General features: G+C 48.4%; 9 protein-coding genes across 9 annotated transcripts; 2 read left to right on the top strand and 7 right to left on the bottom strand.

The window, feature by feature from the left end:
- Window positions 1-496: 496 nt before the first annotated feature.
- Window positions 497-2,639, bottom strand: act1 (actin ACT1). The gene is made up of 6 exons (XM_032080367.1): window positions 2,515-2,639; window positions 2,088-2,408; window positions 1,878-1,908; window positions 1,044-1,815; window positions 746-977; window positions 497-689 (listed from the first exon to the last, which is right to left on the bottom strand). The coding sequence occupies exons 2-5, from the start codon at window positions 2,134-2,136 to the stop codon at window positions 747-749; spliced, it is 1,083 nt and encodes a 360-aa protein (XP_031936748.1). The 5' UTR covers window positions 2,137-2,408; window positions 2,515-2,639; the 3' UTR covers window positions 497-689; window position 746.
- A 2,095-nt stretch (window positions 2,640-4,734) lies between these two features.
- On the top strand, window positions 4,735-5,590 carry fes1 (Hsp70 nucleotide exchange factor FES1). The gene has a single exon (XM_032080362.1). It carries the CDS (start codon window positions 4,879-4,881, stop codon window positions 5,527-5,529), a length of 651 nt encoding a protein of 216 aa, XP_031936747.1. The 5' UTR covers window positions 4,735-4,878; the 3' UTR covers window positions 5,530-5,590.
- Window positions 5,591-6,066: 476 nt separating this feature from the next.
- On the bottom strand, window positions 6,067-7,230 carry BDV37DRAFT_231676 (UPF0220 family protein). Its single transcript, XM_032080361.1, has 4 exons — window positions 6,924-7,230; window positions 6,604-6,864; window positions 6,417-6,514; window positions 6,067-6,359 (listed from the first exon to the last, which is right to left on the bottom strand). The coding sequence occupies exons 1-4, from the start codon at window positions 7,020-7,022 to the stop codon at window positions 6,296-6,298; spliced, it is 522 nt and encodes a 173-aa protein (XP_031936746.1). The 5' UTR covers window positions 7,023-7,230; the 3' UTR covers window positions 6,067-6,295.
- On the bottom strand, window positions 7,185-9,021 carry BDV37DRAFT_231762 (uncharacterized protein). Its single transcript, XM_032080365.1, has 2 exons — window positions 8,855-9,021; window positions 7,185-8,805 (listed from the first exon to the last, which is right to left on the bottom strand). Exons 1-2 carry the CDS (start codon window positions 8,904-8,906, stop codon window positions 7,439-7,441), a joined length of 1,419 nt encoding a protein of 472 aa, XP_031936745.1. The 5' UTR covers window positions 8,907-9,021; the 3' UTR covers window positions 7,185-7,438.
- Window positions 9,022-9,427: 406 nt separating this feature from the next.
- Window positions 9,428-10,016, bottom strand: BDV37DRAFT_275311 (Vps55 family protein; the record flags this gene model as incomplete). Its single annotated transcript, XM_032085377.1, has 3 exons — window positions 9,428-9,561; window positions 9,680-9,893; window positions 9,978-10,016. 3 exons carry the CDS (start codon window positions 10,014-10,016, stop codon window positions 9,428-9,430), a joined length of 387 nt encoding a protein of 128 aa, XP_031936744.1.
- Window positions 10,017-10,322: 306 nt separating this feature from the next.
- pre5 (proteasome core particle subunit alpha 6) lies at window positions 10,323-11,553 on the top strand. The gene is made up of 3 exons (XM_032080363.1): window positions 10,323-10,508; window positions 10,579-10,690; window positions 10,778-11,553. The coding sequence occupies exons 1-3, from the start codon at window positions 10,471-10,473 to the stop codon at window positions 11,405-11,407; spliced, it is 780 nt and encodes a 259-aa protein (XP_031936743.1). The 5' UTR covers window positions 10,323-10,470; the 3' UTR covers window positions 11,408-11,553.
- Window positions 11,553-12,821, bottom strand: BDV37DRAFT_231672 (LOG family protein). The gene is made up of 2 exons (XM_032080360.1): window positions 12,497-12,821; window positions 11,553-12,386 (listed from the first exon to the last, which is right to left on the bottom strand). The coding sequence occupies exons 1-2, from the start codon at window positions 12,538-12,540 to the stop codon at window positions 11,699-11,701; spliced, it is 732 nt and encodes a 243-aa protein (XP_031936742.1). The 5' UTR covers window positions 12,541-12,821; the 3' UTR covers window positions 11,553-11,698.
- Window positions 12,822-14,475, bottom strand: med6 (mediator complex subunit MED6). Its single transcript, XM_032080359.1, has 3 exons — window positions 14,123-14,475; window positions 13,686-14,047; window positions 12,822-13,625 (listed from the first exon to the last, which is right to left on the bottom strand). Exons 1-3 carry the CDS (start codon window positions 14,214-14,216, stop codon window positions 13,104-13,106), a joined length of 978 nt encoding a protein of 325 aa, XP_031936741.1. The 5' UTR covers window positions 14,217-14,475; the 3' UTR covers window positions 12,822-13,103.
- Window positions 14,476-17,694, bottom strand: pabA (aminodeoxychorismate synthase pabA). Its single transcript, XM_032080364.1, has one exon. The coding sequence runs from the start codon at window positions 17,210-17,212 to the stop codon at window positions 14,735-14,737; it is 2,478 nt and encodes an 825-aa protein (XP_031936740.1). The 5' UTR covers window positions 17,213-17,694; the 3' UTR covers window positions 14,476-14,734.
- Window positions 17,695-17,727: the final 33 nt, after the last annotated feature.

Raw genomic sequence — 17,727 nt, 5'->3', positions numbered from 1 at the left:
ACTTTTGTCCGATCTCCAATGGGGCACCTGGCCCATCAACAATATCACAGAAGCCCGCGATAACATAGTTACAGCTTGCTTACGAACGGGGCCCAGACTGGTCTGTGGACGGCAATGACATCATGGTTTGTACTACGATGGCTGGTGTTCTTGAGCCGCAAACGACCTACCAGGTACATCTGTCGATTCTTGGCCGGAGTGCGCTGTAGATGATACGCCCCTGCTGCAGAGTCTACATAGGCCCCATGAAGTAACACTAGACAATCGTGGCAAGGCGCAGTCAATTTGAAGCCGAGCCCCGTGTTTTAACAGCATTTTAGAATCGTGGCCAGCCCGGAGGCAAGAATTCGTTAGGGAGAAAAGTCCAGTATGGAAATAAGGATTCAAACACGAGTGTAGAACTATATGAATAGAGCTTTCACCCCTCTGTCCACATGACCCATGTACATCCTTCGCCTACGTCCCTCTTCCCCTTCTTGCTTTCAGGAACAACTTGCTGCCGGCAAAAGCGCCCGCATCGAGCGACAAGCGTCTCAAATAAACCATCTCTATTCCACAGCTAAAACAAAGTTCCTTTTTCAGGCGATCTTCCTCCTAGTCCGAGTCAGAGAAGGCCCGCATGTCGCCAGTCTCCGTTTGATATTTTAATACAGGAAAATACGACGAAAAAAACTAATCATGCGCAAGAGCTGCAGTAGGGGGTCAGTGAGGGTTGATTTCAAGGAAGCATGTAGGTGAACTATACCTTAGAAGCACTTGCGGTGAACGATCGAAGGACCGCTCTCGTCGTACTCCTGCTTGGAGATCCACATCTGCTGGAAGGTGGACAGGGAAGCCAAGATGGAACCACCAATCCAGACGGAGTATTTACGCTCGGGAGGAGCAATGATCTTGACCTTCATAGACGAGGGGGCAAGGGCGGTGATTTCCTTCTGCATACGATCGGAGATACCAGGGTACATGGTAGTACCACCAGACTAAGTATTCATTAGTGATTTGCTACTCTCTGAAATGGACCCGAGGCCCTAGGGAGAAAAACATACCATGACGATGTTACCGTAGAGATCCTTACGGACATCAACATCACACTTCATGATGGAGTTGAAGGTGGTAACGTGGATACCACCGCTTTCCAGACCCAGAACGCTAGGCTGGAAGAGAGCCTCAGGAGCACGGAAACGCTCGTTACCAATGGTGATGACCTGGCCATCGGGAAGCTCGTAGGACTTCTCGAGGCTGGAGCTCTGAGAGGCGGTCTGAATCTCCTGCTCGAAGTCGAGGGCGACGTAGCAAAGCTTCTCCTTGATGTCACGGACAATTTCACGCTCAGCGGTGGTGGAGAAAGTGTATCCGCGCTCAGCCAGGATCTTCATGAGGTAATCGGTCAAGTCACGACCAGCCATATCAACACGGGAAATGGCGTGGGGGAGGGCGAAACCCTCGTAGATGGGGACAACGTGGGTAACACCGTCACCAGAGTCCAGAACGATACCGGTGGTACGACCGGAGGCATACAGGGACAGGACGGCCTGGATGGAGACGTAGAAGGCAGGGGCGTTGAAGGTCTCGAAGACGATCTGGGTCATCTTTTCACGGTTGGACTTGGGGTTAATAGGGGCTTCGGTCAAGAGAACCGGGTGCTCCTCAGGAGCAACACGGAGCTCATTGTAGAATGTGTGATGCCAGATCTTCTCCATGTCATCCCAGTTTGTGACGACACCGTGCTCGATGGGATATCTGAGGGTGAGGATACCACGCTTGGACTGTGCCTCATCACCGACATAAGAGTCCTTCTGACCCATACCAATCATGATACTGATATATTGTCAGTGGCCATCGCTCTGGAGTAGCTAGCTGGGAGAATCGGAGGAATTTACCCATGATGACGGGGACGACCGACAATGGAGGCTAAATTTCAGGTCAGTAAATCAAGTTCCTCATGATGTGGGGCCACGCGTCAACAGCTGATCCATCCAGATGGCGCTTATTTACTGCGAGAAAACAGCAAATAGCTACACCTGAGAACTTGGAGAGAGATGGCGAGCGCGGGAGGGGCATGTATCAGGTTAATGCGGGGGTTGACTTACGGAACACAGCACGGGGGGCATCGTCACCGGCGAAACCGGCCTTGCACATACCCGAACTAAGGGCAGTTTTGTTAGTTTAGGAGCCAAGTCACATTTACGCATTGAGAATAAAAGAAAATCCATCTCGTCGTTGCGATTCCAGAAAACATAAAAGCTAGAAGCTGCGTCGGGAAAGGAATTCTCGATCGGTGCGACCGGTGCCGGCAGCTGGTGTTTTGCTGCTCGAATGGGATGGAAAACACGGGGGGGTTTTCCATCAACAAAACCATCAAAAACCAACAAGAACATACCCATTGTCAATGACGAGAGCAGCAACTTCCTCTATACGAGTGAGACAGATGATATTAGTAACGGTCGGACAAAGCGTCGGAAGGGGGAGGGGAAGAGAACAGCTAGACGCAAGGCGCTGAGGTGGCAGAAAACGTACCTTCCATGATGACTGAATAGGATTACTACGAGGGGGAAAAAAAAGAAAAGGAAAGGAAACAAGAATGAGAAGAGCTATTAAAAAAGGGTGGGAAGATAGGGACGAGAAAGAGGAGAGAATAAGGTGGTGATGAAGGTCAAGTTGGGTGAGTGAGTGAGAGAGGGAGAGAGTAGCAAGTGTGGTGGAAGTAAGTTGGTTGAGGTGTGGGTGGAGGAGGAGAGACGGAGCAGAATTACTGGTCGAGCGTATTTAGTAAGAAAAGCAGTAGTCGCAGAAAAGGGAAGGGGGGAGGGGGGAAGTGGTGTTAAGAAGAGGAAAAGGAGAGGTTGGCGGTAAATTTAGGTATTAGGGGGGTAAAGGCAAGTGAGTGGCCTTAGAGGAGCATGCTAGGTGAGCGTATGTGGGTAAGCCTAAATTGGACTATACGGGACCACGCTGTTCTATGATTAGGCGGCAAATAGGGGGTTTCTTGTGGTGCCGTTGGGCCCGACTGCTGTCACCGCCACACTGTGTCAGTAATGAACCGTAATAGATTTCCGGTACGGAACAAGAGCGAGAGAAGTTGGACCAGTTGCAATCCATTCCATATTGGTTTTTAGACGTTCTTCTTTTGGACAAAAGAGAAGAAGCAAAATAGATACTAGTAGGAACGGTGGTTAATTCTTCCATTCCTTCCTCGATCTCCATTCCATATAGTTTCGCCCCCGAATTCCCGCTATCGTCGCCTCCAAGGTAAGAACGGTTCGGGAAGGATACCAGCTGAGGTGTCCTCTTTTCCTTCAAGCACTGCTGGATGGCAAAACCACTTGCGCATCCTCGTGGGGCAGATCCTGTGGCTGTTTACGAATGGTTCAGCCCATAGCGTCCCGGCGAACAGGGCCACAAAAGTAATCAGGGTCGGCTATCACCATAAGCTCTGGACATGATGACGATGTCGAATTTCCAGGCTTCCAGATTCTTTACGAGCACAATCCCTCTGAACCTTGCCCCTCTTTTTTTACGTTCTTCTTGCGAATCACCATTGTCTAGGGTCTAGAAGATTGTGGGGGTCTCTGAATGTCAGGCTTATTGCTGATCTTCAACAAGTCTCTTCCAAGGGAAATTAATTCACCCCCATTGAAGGTTTGATAGGCGACGATACTAATGGCGGTCATATCCATACGCTATCTTCCATTGCATGTGCGCGTACATACTGTGCTGCGATTCCTGCCTTACTTACCGCCTTTTCATCCATTCCGATGAGATTCTCATGAGTACCAATAGTACCGGTGCCCAATTCCCGGGAGAAATCGGTCGATCACTGTTGGAATATTTTCGTAATTACGGTCGTCATTCAATACCAGCCAGCTTCACAATGGACTGACAGTGTCCGCGGGGTTGACATCCCATCGCGGGGTAGGAGGATTTTGTGCGACGAATATGTATTATGTAAGCGGGCGATACAATTTATGTACTGTATTGTATCGGTCGATATGTACAGTACTAGTTGCATGTATGCGATGCTATCCAAGTTAGATCCCGATTCCCATTATCTATTGTCACACCCTCATGTTAAAGTGAGCATATCGAAATCGTTCAAAAGCAGAGCTAATACACAAGATTGGCATTCCCTTGGACAATTAGGGGCTACCCTAACCCCTATGCTTGGCGTAACCATCTCCAGCAACTGCACATATAGCTACAAACATCATATAGTGTTGGTAAAGGGAGGAAAGGTTCGTGACTGGAAGCTCCAAGACGCATTGCATGCCGGGGAATTTTAGATCCACTACAGCTTTCCTCCGTATCCGTATCGGAAGAGCGGGTCTGCACGAGTCTGTCTTGTTCGTGCTGAGGAAGGAGATTTGTTATCTTCTCAGGCCTACTACTCCGGAGTAGTCCGCAGTAGTTAAGTATATGATCAGTCATAGCCCGCCTGCGGGTCGAGTAAGTTATGGAGGGGTAAATCTGGTACCTATCAGATTCTGAGCCCATCTCTGTATGAAGCAGAAGAGGCGTTCCATAGTGGTCAATTCCTAAATTAATGGATTCGAGATGCGCTTCAGCATGTTTTTGTTCAACATTACAATGTATATATCTAAGGGTTTGCTGTGGTGGTATTGGGCAAGCGGCGGGGAAGATTCCTGAACCATCTGGACGCATCGAGAACACCACTAAATTGCCCCTCCGAAATATTCGTTCCTTTCTTTTTGTTCATTATTCAGAAGACAAAAAGAGACTCGACAACATACCCAATCTAAATTATTTTCACTACAATTTTTTTTTTCTCCATTTTAGTTTTCTTATAACTCTCGTACGAATCATACCCAATTTAATTTCTTCCTTTCCCCTCCAAAAATCTAATCAAAGAAGAACCTGCCCAGCATGGACGCAAACATGAACAACCTCCTCAAATGGAGTATCAAAAACTCCACTAACCAACAATCCGACGACCCCAATGCCTCCAATACTACCACTGATGCCGCTGCCCGTGGCATCACTCCAGAGATGCTCTCCGCTCTCTTCGGTGGCCCCTCCGACGCCGACCTTATGAAAGCCTCTATGGAAGCACTACACTCCGATGAAGTTGACCTCGAGAACAAACTGATCGCATTCGACAACTTCGAACAGCTCATAGAGTCTATTGATAACGCAAATAACCTCGAGCCCCTCGGCCTGTGGACGCCGCTGGTTGAACTCCTTCAGCACGACGAAGCAGAGATGAGACGCATGGCTGCGTGGTGTATCGGTACCGCCGTCCAAAATAACGAAAAGGCGCAGGATAAGCTCATCGTCTTCAACGCTGTTCCTAAGCTGGTCACCATGTCGACTACGGATTCGAACCCCGCTACGCGGAAGAAGGCTGTGTTCGCTCTTTCGTCGGCCGTGCGCAACTACCAGCCCGCTATGGATGAGTTGGTAAAGCACCTGCCTGAGGGATATCCTCAGGGGGAGAAAGTCGATGCTGGAGACATGGAGGCTGTGGATGCCATTATGAATAGATTGCGGGCGCACCCCGTTCCTTCGTCTGCTTAAAGGATCATTCGTGCATATGGTTGTTTGAAATGTCCCAATGCCTCGCTATGGCGCGTTTTCACTACTGGCGCGATGAGGTTACTCGCACGTGCGGCTGTATGGGCTCACTCGAAGACAGACGTTTTATCTACTGCGATTGCTGTCACTCTCATTCAGTGACTGTCTGTTGAGGATGCTGACCTGAAATAACGACGACGAATGCCGGGTTGCCGTGATAGGCTCCCATCGATCTATTCCTGGGAATGATATCCCGCCTCCTCGCCTCAAGGCTACGTTTGTACAGGCTGGGATCATGTTTCCTGTATTCATAGCCAGACTTGGCTTAGTTTACACATGGATGAGGGAAGACTTTGTACTTCAATCGAGCCGCATATTACAAAGGGATATCTAGATAATAAAACTCTTTACGGCCAGTTAAAAGTCAACGGGACTGCTTTATGTTACTAGTATTGAACTGGTTATTATGCATCTGCCGAGTCAAAATATGTTGTTGCCTGAATGCAGTACGACACCCGTTCCTGCTTCATTGTCTCCCGGTATCAAGGGCTCGGAACTCGTACTTATGCGGCCCACTTGAGTAGGGTATACAAGGAAACTGAAATCATGTAATTGACCGTATAGGCATCCCACAAACATAATCATAACATAAGACTAGAGGAGATATGAATCGCGACTACGCTAGCCATTCAGGAGAACAAACGGGGAAAGATAGATAAACAGCTAATCATGATATAATCCCAAAATAAGCACCACATTCCCTCAGTTACTACAACGCAAGGTTGTAGGTGTAATCATCTTCTATGTTCTGTGAAATCCAGAGAACAATCGTGCTACCGAGGAAAGCAGTCAGTGAACCGTCCAGTAAAAGGCAGATATGAAGCGCATACCTCATCATGACGAGTCCATTCGCAACGATATTAGCGATTCCAAAGTATAGTGTTTGCAGTGGATATTGTTTAATGAGGTATTTAAGAACCATGACCGTCTGGGGAAGCTGTTAGTCATCATTGAATATTCACGACAGAGAGCGTATCTATCTCGCGGCATCATTCGGATCTGTAAAGGGATACTAACCACGCTGCCTGCCAGACCGCCGGCCAATAGCGCAAACCCAAGGAAAAGTACAAACCGCGCTTTCCACGCGACACCGCTTCCACTGTAGCTCCAGCTATCTGCGTGCAGCCGTGACTTCTCGATTGAGTTGATAACAAGCATTCCGAGCGCGGAGCAAATACCGGGGATCCAGTCGACGAATTTGACATGCACGTTTGACCCATTTCGTGAGCTGTGAGAGAATGCGGCTGCATCGACTAAGAAGAAGAAGCCGAGAGAAAACTTTGGTAGACTTCGTCAGCACGATTGCGCCTTGACATAGGACGGGCAGATAAGCTCACCAATGCTCCCGATGTGTAGACGCCTGCGTTGCGGACGCTATTGTTGTTTAACCATTCCGGTTTGGAGAACCGGAAAAGACGGTTGTTGGAAACATCCATGGCGTAGCAGTCTAGAGTTTTAATCAAGTGTAAACTATCTTGTACACCAATAGAGGTAAACTTGATATGCGGATGGAGTTCGGATCTTCCGTAGCTATCGGGAAGGTTGGCGATGATGCACTTCGGCGGTCGGAAAATCACAAGACCGATACCGTCATCGCTTTACTACTACTAGCAGAGCTGCCTTGTTAATGGAACATGCATGGAATATATTACTTTCTTGGTTTCTACAAAGTCCAAATACTCGTAGGCCATGGTGGCTTTGTTCCCTGTTTGAATACAGAGACAACGTAGTATAGAATGATCAACAACTCTTTAAGTTATATTGGCGGAATGTTTCCAAAGTAATCTATTGTTTAGGTGGATGTGATTATATACATCGTAACATCATGTCTCGTTCACTGTACCAGACAGGTTCAGTTTTCCTCACAGAATAATCTCAGGAACTCATCAATATACGTCATTGCCTTTCCTTTATCCAGCAAAGGCGGCAAGTATTTTGAGCTGCCTTGACTAACAGGCATTTCTTTCAGATACTTCCGTAGGGCGAAGGTGGATGCGCGATAGGTCGCATGGTACATCGCTTTAAACTCGTCTTCATCTGTGCTTGGGGTTGGCGTGGCCAGAGGTGCGACTGCCGCCGTGATGCGAGGATCCTTTTCTTCGGCGTGAGAAGGAAGCATATCGTGACTATTCGGGTTCTTGTTCAAAGATCCGGACCGCGTCGTCGAGCGATTGAAGCCATATAGCCGCATGCATGTTAATATCGTACGAGAGATTGTGTTCTTGTTTTCGAGAATGACGTCTTCGGTATCCTTGGGTGCAGATGAAAGCTCAACCCTCCCATCAGATGAAGGTAACGCCGGTGAGGGTTCTCCCTCCTTCCGCAAAGAGGATTCGATGAAGGGATTGGGCGTATTTCTCTTGATCAACTCACGTGGGTGTCCCCGATTGCTGCCGGGCCTAGGATGCTCCGTACGAAGCTCTGAAGGCTTGCTAGGGTTTAGGTTCGCGCCAACGGAGAGAGATCTTGAGCGTTGTGCGGCAATTCGGTCTAATAAAGGAAGACTAGGTTCCTCAGACTCCCGCTTGATGCGGAGAATTTGTGACTGGTGTGATGACTGTAAATGGGAGTGCCCCATCAACTGAGACACACCCGCCCCTCCCTTCTGACGCACCCTCTTATGATGTTGTGTAACCGATTCAAACAATGTTGCCACCCGCTTACGCTTGGGGCTCGGAGAACGGATGTCTGGAAGGAATTCTGCAAGTGTTTCATGTCCAAGAAGTTCATTCGTACTTTGCGGTGTTGGGAGGGCATGCGTTCTGATGATAAGGGACGAGGAGATGGGAGCAGCATATATTCTCAGTTCTTGTCTGATAGTTCGTAGAGCACTTTCATCAGAGCTTGCGGAAGAGGAGACGGGAGGAGTTGGAGGACGTTTCAATGACGTTGCGCTTGATAGGACGCCATACACTAGTATGTCTGTGGTGGTTGACCCTGTTTTTGTTCGTATCATGTTATCGACACTCACAAGAAGACCAACTGGGCACTGAACTGTCTGGAGCCTATCCATGTCCTCCTCTCCGAGCCAAACACCCCCAAGTAATTTGGTTTTTAACCATTGCGATGTTTCCGCATCATTTGTATGCAATTCGAGGTTTGGCCCAACGCGCGCATATAATGGTATCAAAGCTGGGTTCACAAAGCAGCGAAGACTTAGCGTTGAGTCCCTTGTTATATCAGAATGCCAATTAGATGATCTGTCAATTAGTTGTAGGCCTGTATAGATCTTAGTAGCTTATAGATCGAGGTTGATCGGCCGCCTCACCTCGGAGTTGAGATTGTCCATCCAGTACGATGCCACCAGACCAGATGTTCATTTTAGATATACTTTTCTAATTCAATATTTCACATCTTATAAATATATTGGATTCTCAAGAGAAAGGCACCTTGGTCAGCTGAAGAAGTAAGCGTTTCCTAGACTATATTGTAAATTACACGACGCGCCTGGAAAAAGCGGCACGTGATCACGTGATGTTGATGTTTGCCAGGCATGTGCCTAGGTATTACATATTGGCATTTACATGTACCATTGGGATGCTCTCCGCAAGGGTACCTCAAAGCTCTCCAGTCTCCCTTAACACCTCTAGATAACCTCACAGCAGCTATAGTACATCAATCGTATCATTCGAATAGAATAAAAGTAAACTAATGGCTGGAATTCGCGGCGAATTTCACATAAAGGACTCTCACCATACGTCAGAACAAAGAGGTATTTCATAAAGGAATCCATGGCTCCATGAATAAGAGGAAGCCTTCGTAGGTTTGGTGAATTGGCAAATCAGATGCGACCAAGCGCACCTATGTGATTTCACCCGAACTAGTTGATACCCATGGTGACTCAAAACTCTTCCTGCTCCTTGAAGAACATAGAGAAACTAATAATTGTTCCGTAAATCAAGAGACCACCTAGGATCGACATGATCATCGCCGGGACCTGGATTGCGCCGCTATGCGCAAGTACAGCTGGGAGCGCTATAGAATATCGGAGTTAGCCTTGAGACCATTCCCAAAAACAGTCTTTTTATCAATGATAGAGCTCAATAATCGATCATAGCCCAGCGCATTTTCAATCGAACTCGGAGCAACTTACCAATGCCCATCAAGACTAGGAAGCCCGTTAAGAAACGCCCAAAATCAGCTGCAGCATTTCCCGAGCTGTCCATAAAATCATCTGGGTTCGCACATCGTGAGCAGATCCAGTTGGGTAGGGGAGCAACAACGTAAGTCGCAACGACAATCAACGGTAAGAAGTTGTGCCAAAGAGCTGAGGAAAGAATGACGAGTAGGAAGCCAATGGCAAGGACCTGAATGATGAAAGAGAGATGTCAGTAATCTCCTTCTTTGTGTTTCAAATATACAGTAAACAATCACTTCGATGGATCACATACGAACGACAGTGCGATAATTGTCTTAAGGCCGGCCGTCATGATGCGGAGTAACAGGACCGTCTAGGTCCAGACACTGAAAGCCGATATAATGGTATTTGGGTAGCGCAAACGGAGCTTGAGCTGGTATAGTCTCAGGGAGGTTAGTGGAGCTTGATTTGAAGGCAACGCTCCTTCAGCATGGAGACGTTATTCGAGTAGTAGTCGGAATGACCGATGCCGATGCAGTCGCTGAGGTGACGTTGGACGAACCGCAGGCGGCAGCTACAATGTGTTGGTGCCTCAGGCGGCAAGGCGGCAAGTCCACCATCAAGCAAGCGGAAGCTTTGGTAATTGCGTTGGTCACCGCGTCAGTCTCACTGCCTACTAGTACGGTACCTCCTCCACCAGCTCTTGTCCCATCAACTATACCTCGCCGCCCCTCTCCCTCTCTGGCAGTACTTGGATATCATAATTTCTCCTCGCTCCCGATAATTACTTTCCCCAGACTTTCATAATGTTCCGAAACAACTATGATAACGATGCGGTTACCTTGTATGACGTTCCACCTAGCTCCCCGTCCCAGCTGGAGAAGCTCTATCACTAATATCGTTACTTCGGACAGCTCCCCGCAGGGTCGGATATTTCAAGTAGAATATGCGCAAGAAGCCGTCAAACAGGGATCCGTCGTGGTGGGCCTGGTTAACAAGACACATGCCGTTCTGGTCGGCCTGAAGGTTCGAAATGCCATCAACAGTTGGATTGCCGAGAAACAAACAGTGGGCGGCTTGCTAACATGAGTAAATTTGTCTGGATCACTATAGCGAAATGCCGAAGAGCTCTCCTCATACCAGAAGAAGATTATCGAAATTGACTCCCACATGGGCATCGCTATCGCCGGTCTTGCATCTGACGCTCGTGTGCTCTCCAACTACATGAAGCAGCAGTCACTCGGCTCTAGAATGACTTACGGCCGACCAATCCCCGTGGACCGCATCGTTACTCAGATCGCCGACCGCGCCCAAACAAACACCCAGCATTACGGTAAACGGCCGTACGGTGTCGGCCTGCTCGTCGCTGGCGTTGACGAAGCTGGCCCCCATCTATTCGAGTTCCAACCATCCGGTATGATCCATGAAATGCTGGCCTGCGCCATCGGAGCTCGTTCGCAGATGGCCCGGACTTATTTGGAGCGGAACCTGGACAAGATTACAAACAGTACCCGTGATGAGCTCATCACCCATGGTCTCCGGGCTCTCAAGGAGACTTTGTCCCAGGACAAGGAACTGACTGTTGATAATACTTCTGTCGGTGTGGTGGGTCTTGCCGGAGAGGAAGGAAAGGGAAAGATTGAGAGCTTCAAGCTTTACGAGGGTCAACAACTCGTACCGCTGCTAGAGGCTGTAGAGTCGGGAGAGACGAAAGAAGAGGAGACGATGGAGGTCGATTCGTAGGTTTCGAGGTTACGCCCATAGATATGAAAATATTGGTCATTGCAATACTGGAGATTTGCAGCAGCTCTTCTGTCTTTCCTCGGATTGTTATACGCAGGCATTAGTACGAAATCGGGATAATACGACATTTACTCTCCAGACGCAGTGCGTTGTTCATGTCATGAATTCGTAATTGGCGCCCTAGTCCTTCCCTTGTACTTCCCCTTCTAGCCTCTAACATATGACCAACGTTGATGGCTTTTCATGCCGAGGATAGGCTAAAGTCTCGCGCCAGTAGGCTAACCAGCCAGCCTACTCCTCTCCCCAGTTCAACTGCATCCTCCCATTGCTAATCTTGTAACCAACCAGCTTGGGCCAAACCTCACTGACATCCTTGGCTTCAACCAAGATCTCGCCGTTCTCCCGACTGATAAAGCCTTCTTGGACTGAGTTCTTCACCCATGCTAACACACCATCCCAATACCCATTGGCATTGAGCAACACCATGCCCAGCTTATGGATTCCCAATTGATTCCAGGTAGTCATTTCCATAACCTCCTCGATAGTTCCGAACCCGCCCGCGAGCGCCACAAAGCCCGACCCCGGACCACCCTCGCGGACCTTCTCGGCCATCATGCGCTTGCGCGTGTGCATATCTGGAACGATGGTGGTACACCCGTACTCTGACTCCTTAAGCGTCCCGATCTTACCCATGGGCACCTTGACGACCCGCTCTGCTTCTTTCCCGCTTACGACCGCAGAAGGGTTCCTCACCTCTACGGCATTGTCATAGCCGGGCTCGACTTTGACCAGAGCTCGAGGGATGATCCCGTGCACTGCTTGGGGCCCGGAAAGAGAAACAAGCGTGCGGGCCAATTCGCCCATGAGGCCTGCCGTGCCACCGCCATAGACGAGTTGGATGTTGTTCTTGTGAAACTCATATGCAAGGGCTCGGGCTGTTTCCAAGTGAATGGAGTTGCTACCGGAGACTGAGCCGCAGCTACAGGGTCCCGTCGTTGATCAGTACGGACTTCTTAAACGCTGGTTATATGGCTGTCATTTGTTGCGATGTCCCGCGGATCATGGTGGGGGAGGGGCTGATTCACTCACAATACACAAACAACTGCAGGTTTGTCTTGCTGAACGCTCGCCATAGTCACTACCGTGTATATATATATATATATCTATATATATGAAAAATGTATCGATTGTATAGGGAAAACGTAAAATTTATCAATCCTGTATAGCCAAGGGAAGACAAAAGGAAAAAAGACAAAGAGGTACGCAAAGATTCTTGAGCGGAGCCCCCGCTAGAACTAATTAATACCTTTGTATATATATCGGTACAGTATTTCAAAGAAGAATAAGGACTCTGGAGTATGTAAGGGAGCTAAGACAGAGGATTCATGGCGTTCAATGAGTCACCACAGGTGAAGTTCATCATTTTATGTTACATCTCTACATCGGAACCATTGAAACGTTTGCTGGTCGCGCTCTCTTCCACCACAACTCCGTATGCCATCGACCCAGGCAGGCGGGTCTTAAATTTGGCTCACTTACTAGATTTGGGAAAACGGCGCCCTAGCTACGGGTTGATACCTACTCTACTTACAATCTTTACATCAGTAGTGTACTGTAGACGGATCCATGGAATGTACATTACCATGTTCCTAAGGTTATCAAAACAAGGGTATCATGAATTTTTGGGCTGGTTCTTTCAACTCCCAATCTTGGCCTTCTTCTTTCGCACCTTGTTATCATCGAAGGCCGACGGAGTGGCTCCTTTCTCGGGTGTTTTGCCAGGCGTGTCGACCTTGACTTGAGGCGTTCCAAGGATGCTCCCTGGGCGGCTAACATTCGGTGGTTGTTTGGAAACAGCCCCTCGATCTGTATCCCCAGATTTGGATAGGATAAATGATCCCGGCTCTCCGACCAGGGGATTTTCATCCATAAACTCTTCGCCATATCGTGCAAGAAGACTGAACGATTCCGCGAAAGTCCTCGTGTCCTGCAAAACTGCCCCAGCATTGGCGGTTTGTGGCCCAACCAAGAGAGCTTTCGTGGAGTCCGCGTCGGGCATTGGAGTGTTCTCCTTGCTTTGCTGAGATTGAGTCCCGGGCTGACTGCTATCCGTCGGTTTGGGTACGGGCGGCATGTACGTGTGTCCATGTGACGGTGTGAAACTAGGCAGTGACGATGCAGTCTTTAAGAGACTCGTGAGTGATGTAACCGCAGAAAGCTATTGTGACGTGGAATGTCAGTCGCTGGATCATATACAGAGGAATTTATTTTTGCGTACAAGTCTATTCCCCACGACACTTGCAACAGACGGGGCCATGTAAATGCAATCTCCCACTACGAAGTAAGTAGATAGAACTACCACTTCATCATCTTGCCCGGCTCGCTTCCGTCTCGTCTGTTTCCGGATCACCCAGGTATTAGATGGTTCATGTGCGAAACTGGTCTCGCTTTGTGCAGCAGCCTGCAAAGGGTCATAAGCAACCACAAACTCTAACCCCTGCATGGTCTTCAGGCGACCTTCGAAGGCCTCCCGAGTCTCAACAAAATGGCGAAGTGTTTCATTGTAGTTGGCTTGGATGGCAAGAGAGGCATTGTTAGACGTAGCATCGAAGAATGGAGATTCGGCGAAGTAAAATAAGACTATCCATTGATTAGAGAGTGCATTAAAGGTGAAAAGGAAAAATATAAAAAGGTCGGAAAGGGAAGTCTGCTCACTATTGTTGGAATGGAGAAAACCTCCCATCATTTGGACGTGCGCGGGCGACCGCCAGAGGATCTCCTCCATTGAGCCATCTTGGGCACTCGCCATGAAGTCAATCGCGATTGTTGACAGCTGTAAGAGAGAGCCCAACCTACACAACAACAGCCAGGAGCGCAAATGGTAGAGTGTACACCTCAGGGCCAGAAAGTGTATATCTAAGTGCAATGGAGGCTATGATGTATTACCCTCCGCGGAGATTAAAAGCTATGTTTGACTTGTTTGCACTGTGTATTCAACAGGGGCTCTATCCGTGCTAAGTTGGCAGGCTCATGCGTAACCCAAGTATAAACCAAGCAAGCAAGAAGCAGGGTATTTTTTTTTGGACTGATGAAATCTACCAAAGATGCTATATAGTAAAAACCTTGTGAATATCTAAACGCCTCTGAACCCCAACGCTCAATGTTGAATCCGATCCCTATGATCTAAACCCGCAACTGTTGAATATAAGTGTTGTTGAATATGTACCTGAAGATGTAGCTTCGGCAAGAATCAGGGTAAAATAAATAAAGAGAAGAAGAAGAACAAGAACAAGAACAACAAGGGAGGAGGAAAGTGGTCATGCCATTTTACACCTTGCCTGAACCCTGTAGATCGGACGGCGCGAAGACACCACAGACAGTGGTAAGCTTGGTCAGCATCTCGTTCCATTCACCGTCAGCAGTGCTTAGAATGGTCACAGCACCTCCAGCCCCAATCCTCCATGTCTGTTCATTGTCCTTGTCATCAGAACAGCTGAACGCCGTTCGTATAAGGACTGAGAAACTACCTCCGCCCCCAAGGTCGAGGAAGCCCATAACACCGGAATAGATCCCACGTTTCCGAGCTTCGATCAAGCTGAGATGCATGCATGAACGCTCCTTAGGCGCGCCAGTCATCGAGCCCGGAGGCAGACACCTCTGTAGGGCTGTAAGCCCGTACGCAGACATGTTTGACGAACGTAGATGGGGTTCGTTTCGGACGGCAAAACCTGGACGACCTGGATCGACATCTCCTTTCACATGCGTGATCATTTGGTAGACACGTCCGTGGTCCTCTACCTCAAGGAGCTTCTCAACATGCACACCACCAGAACCACAGATACCGTAAAGGTCATGGCGAATCAAATCGGCGATCATCAAATTCTCCGCCATTTCCTTTGTTGAACCTAGTATCTCCTTGGCCTTCTTCATAGTCATACTGGCCGATTTTCGGACGGTGCCTTTCATTGGCTTCATTTCCAACGTGAAAGAGCGATCCCAATTGAGAAAACATTCCGGGCTGCTACTGACAACCTTGACGGTGCCCAATCTTGCGTACGCACTGAAGGCTGCAGGATTATACTTCCTGAGACGTTTGTATAGCTCCCAAGGGAAAGCAATACGTTCGCTGTCCGTGCTAGGCGATGGTAAGGTAATTGATGTTTCACAAGTAAGACACAATTCGTATGATTCGCCAGCTTCAAGCTCAGCTTTACAAGCTTCGAGTTGCTTCTTGTATGTTTGCTCGTCCGGGAAATGTATCACGCATTGCCTTAGAACGGTGTCCAAATAACCCGTATCAGAGTTCACGTCCTCATTCTCAAGCACGCCTGCACGGGAAAGCTCTGTTATATATTGCAACGTTTCATCAAGCCATCCATTCGACACATTATCAGCGTTTCGCGTTGACTGTATGGTGATGCGTCCTGTTTCGTTGTCGACGATGACGCTTCTTTCGGACCACAGCAAACTCACATCTGCTGGATCAGGAGTGGCAGCACAGTTTTGAGGGGGCAACGATCCATGGGGGTCATCGCTGTGAGTCTTTGGCCGGGCAAGACATGCGAGTCCCATCTCATACGAGAAATAGCCCAGAAAACCTCCCCAAAAGGGCACAGAATCATCTCCAGACTCGACCTTTTTCATGTCCATGAGATATCTGAGCGTCTCCCACAAGTCATGCACCGACAAAGACTTCTTGGCACTGCAGTCTGTGTACTCACTGGAATGTGCCTGCAGTCTTTCCACTAGGAGAGTCTCGGCCTGGGCATAGTATTCTAATCTCCAGCTCGTAGGGCCCGGAACTGATATGATACTATACCTGCCGTTGGACTGAAATAACACTGTTGGGGACCCAGGCGCATTTAAATGTTCACATATAAACTCAGCATTTAGCTTGCTGGTAGTGAGTGAACGGAAAGCTGAAGATCTCGAGGTTGACGCACACCAGTTTAACATGGTCAACGCTATCTCTGGAAGTGAGGCCACATCGCTTTGGCGTCTGATAATGTCCTCCGGCAAATTACCACAACCGCCGCGCCCATGCTTCTTGTTGTAGTCCAAGGTCAACTCCCACCACTTTTTTAGTAGCTCACTGCACACTGCACGATCCGACTTGCATGATTCTGGGTGAAATTGAACACCCCAAAACGGCTTTTCACTATGGCGCACCGCCATTGGAATGATAGTCCTCCCAGAAACGTTATCTTGTTCAATGGGCAGCCAAGCCAGAAGATCTAAGTCGGCATTGGCCTTGATCTGCTCGCCACTGTACTCGGTCAAGGCTGCCTCAAGCGAATCGTCCAACTTTGCATATAGAGAATGATAGAGAGTAACCTCCACATCTTGCAGGTTCTCGAATACGTCCTTTTCGGCCGTTGATATGCGATATACCTGGCCATGAAGTGGGTATGGTAAACGCTCTATAGCAATGCTGTGGTGAAGACACAAACTTTGAAAACCAAGGCATATTCCAAAAACAGGCAGCAAATCAGCGTCACTCAGAACCCAGATATCCCTCATGATTCCGATATCTTCTGGAACATTTGGATCTCCAGGCCCAGGCCCAAGGACGACAGCTTCGAAGCGTTGCAGAAACTCGGTCTTGTTCCCTCCTGGCCACTCGGAGTCAATCATCATCACCGTGACCTTGACACCCAGAACCTCTTCAAGCATAGCAACCACATTGTAAGAAAAGGAATCATATGCATCAACATAAAGAATGTTCTTCTGGGGAGACGTATGGAGGTGAGCTTTAGAGGGCCCACCGGCAGACGGTGCGGTCCAACTGCCTAGTAAAGGCGCCATACCGTATGGATGAACTGTAGCTTCTATAACCTCACAAAGAAAACAGGGAGTAAAGACCAAGACAACGAGAATACAAGCTATGGGTCAAACAAAGTGGATAATGACTAGCAACAAGCACAATGTATGAGATGAGACTCGAGCACTAGAGGTCAACAGAAGTTCATAGTGGAATGAATATAGAAACCCAAAGTGGCGATACTCCAAGAGTCTCCTTTAGTTCTTCAGTGTACCACCACATTCATGACTCACAAGCGAACAAGATAGTGTAAAATGTCAGTAGATCTTTGACAAACAGATCTGATGATAATTCAACAGCCTTGGAAGCAAGAAAAGGAAGGGGAAGAAAGAGAAAGAAGTTGGTTGAGTCTAAAGTTTTTGAGAGACTTGGTTTGCCAGACCTGATCTGATCACTTTTACCTAAAAAATAAGATAAAACCTAGGGACGGAGCGGCAAACACCGGAAAACCTAAATCGGGTGCCCGTACGGAGAACGGGATAAAATGGGTCTTCCGCCG

The sequence above is a fragment of the Aspergillus pseudonomiae genome, assembly GCF_009193645.1.
Source record: "Aspergillus pseudonomiae strain CBS 119388 unplaced genomic scaffold BDV37scaffold_97, whole genome shotgun sequence".
Lineage (NCBI taxonomy): Eukaryota > Fungi > Ascomycota > Eurotiomycetes > Eurotiales > Aspergillaceae > Aspergillus > Aspergillus pseudonomiae.
This window is presented reverse-complemented; position numbering and strand designations above follow the sequence as displayed.

Coding starts and splice junctions, on each gene's coding strand:
- act1 (XM_032080367.1), bottom strand. CDS start 2,136: ATGTGCAAGGCCGGTTTCGCCGGTGACGATGCCCCCCGTGCTGTGTTC. Junction 1,816..1,877: donor GGTCGTCCCCGTCATCATGG/GTAAATTCCTCC, acceptor ACAATATATCAG/TATCATGATTGGTATGGGTC. Junction 978..1,043: donor TCTACGGTAACATCGTCATG/GTATGTTTTTCT, acceptor ATGAATACTTAG/TCTGGTGGTACTACCATGTA.
- fes1 (XM_032080362.1), top strand. CDS start 4,879: ATGGACGCAAACATGAACAACCTCCTCAAATGGAGTATCAAAAACTCC.
- BDV37DRAFT_231676 (XM_032080361.1), bottom strand. CDS start 7,022: ATGGATGTTTCCAACAACCGTCTTTTCCGGTTCTCCAAACCGGAATGG. Junction 6,865..6,923: donor TCTACACATCGGGAGCATTG/GTGAGCTTATCT, acceptor AGTCTACCAAAG/TTTTCTCTCGGCTTCTTCTT. Junction 6,360..6,416: donor AATGGACTCGTCATGATGAG/GTATGCGCTTCA, acceptor TTTCCTCGGTAG/CACGATTGTTCTCTGGATTT.
- BDV37DRAFT_231762 (XM_032080365.1), bottom strand. CDS start 8,906: ATGAACATCTGGTCTGGTGGCATCGTACTGGATGGACAATCTCAACTC. Junction 8,806..8,854: donor TGGACAATCTCAACTCCGAG/GTGAGGCGGCCG, acceptor AGATCTATACAG/GCCTACAACTAATTGACAGA.
- pre5 (XM_032080363.1), top strand. CDS start 10,471: ATGTTCCGAAACAACTATGATAACGATGCGGTTACCTT. Junction 10,509..10,578: donor GATAACGATGCGGTTACCTT/GTATGACGTTCC, acceptor TACTTCGGACAG/CTCCCCGCAGGGTCGGATAT. Junction 10,691..10,777: donor CCGTTCTGGTCGGCCTGAAG/GTTCGAAATGCC, acceptor GGATCACTATAG/CGAAATGCCGAAGAGCTCTC.
- BDV37DRAFT_231672 (XM_032080360.1), bottom strand. CDS start 12,540: ATGGCGAGCGTTCAGCAAGACAAACCTGCAGTTGTTTGTGTATT. Junction 12,387..12,496: donor CCTGCAGTTGTTTGTGTATT/GTGAGTGAATCA, acceptor GGGACCCTGTAG/CTGCGGCTCAGTCTCCGGTA.
- med6 (XM_032080359.1), bottom strand. CDS start 14,216: ATGGCGAGTGCCCAAGATGGCTCAATGGAGGAGATCCTCTGGCGGTCG. Junction 14,048..14,122: donor TTTTCTCCATTCCAACAATA/GTGAGCAGACTT, acceptor ATCAATGGATAG/TCTTATTTTACTTCGCCGAA. Junction 13,626..13,685: donor GTGTCGTGGGGAATAGACTT/GTACGCAAAAAT, acceptor ACGTCACAATAG/CTTTCTGCGGTTACATCACT.
- pabA (XM_032080364.1), bottom strand. CDS start 17,212: ATGGCGCCTTTACTAGGCAGTTGGACCGCACCGTCTGCCGGTGGGCCC.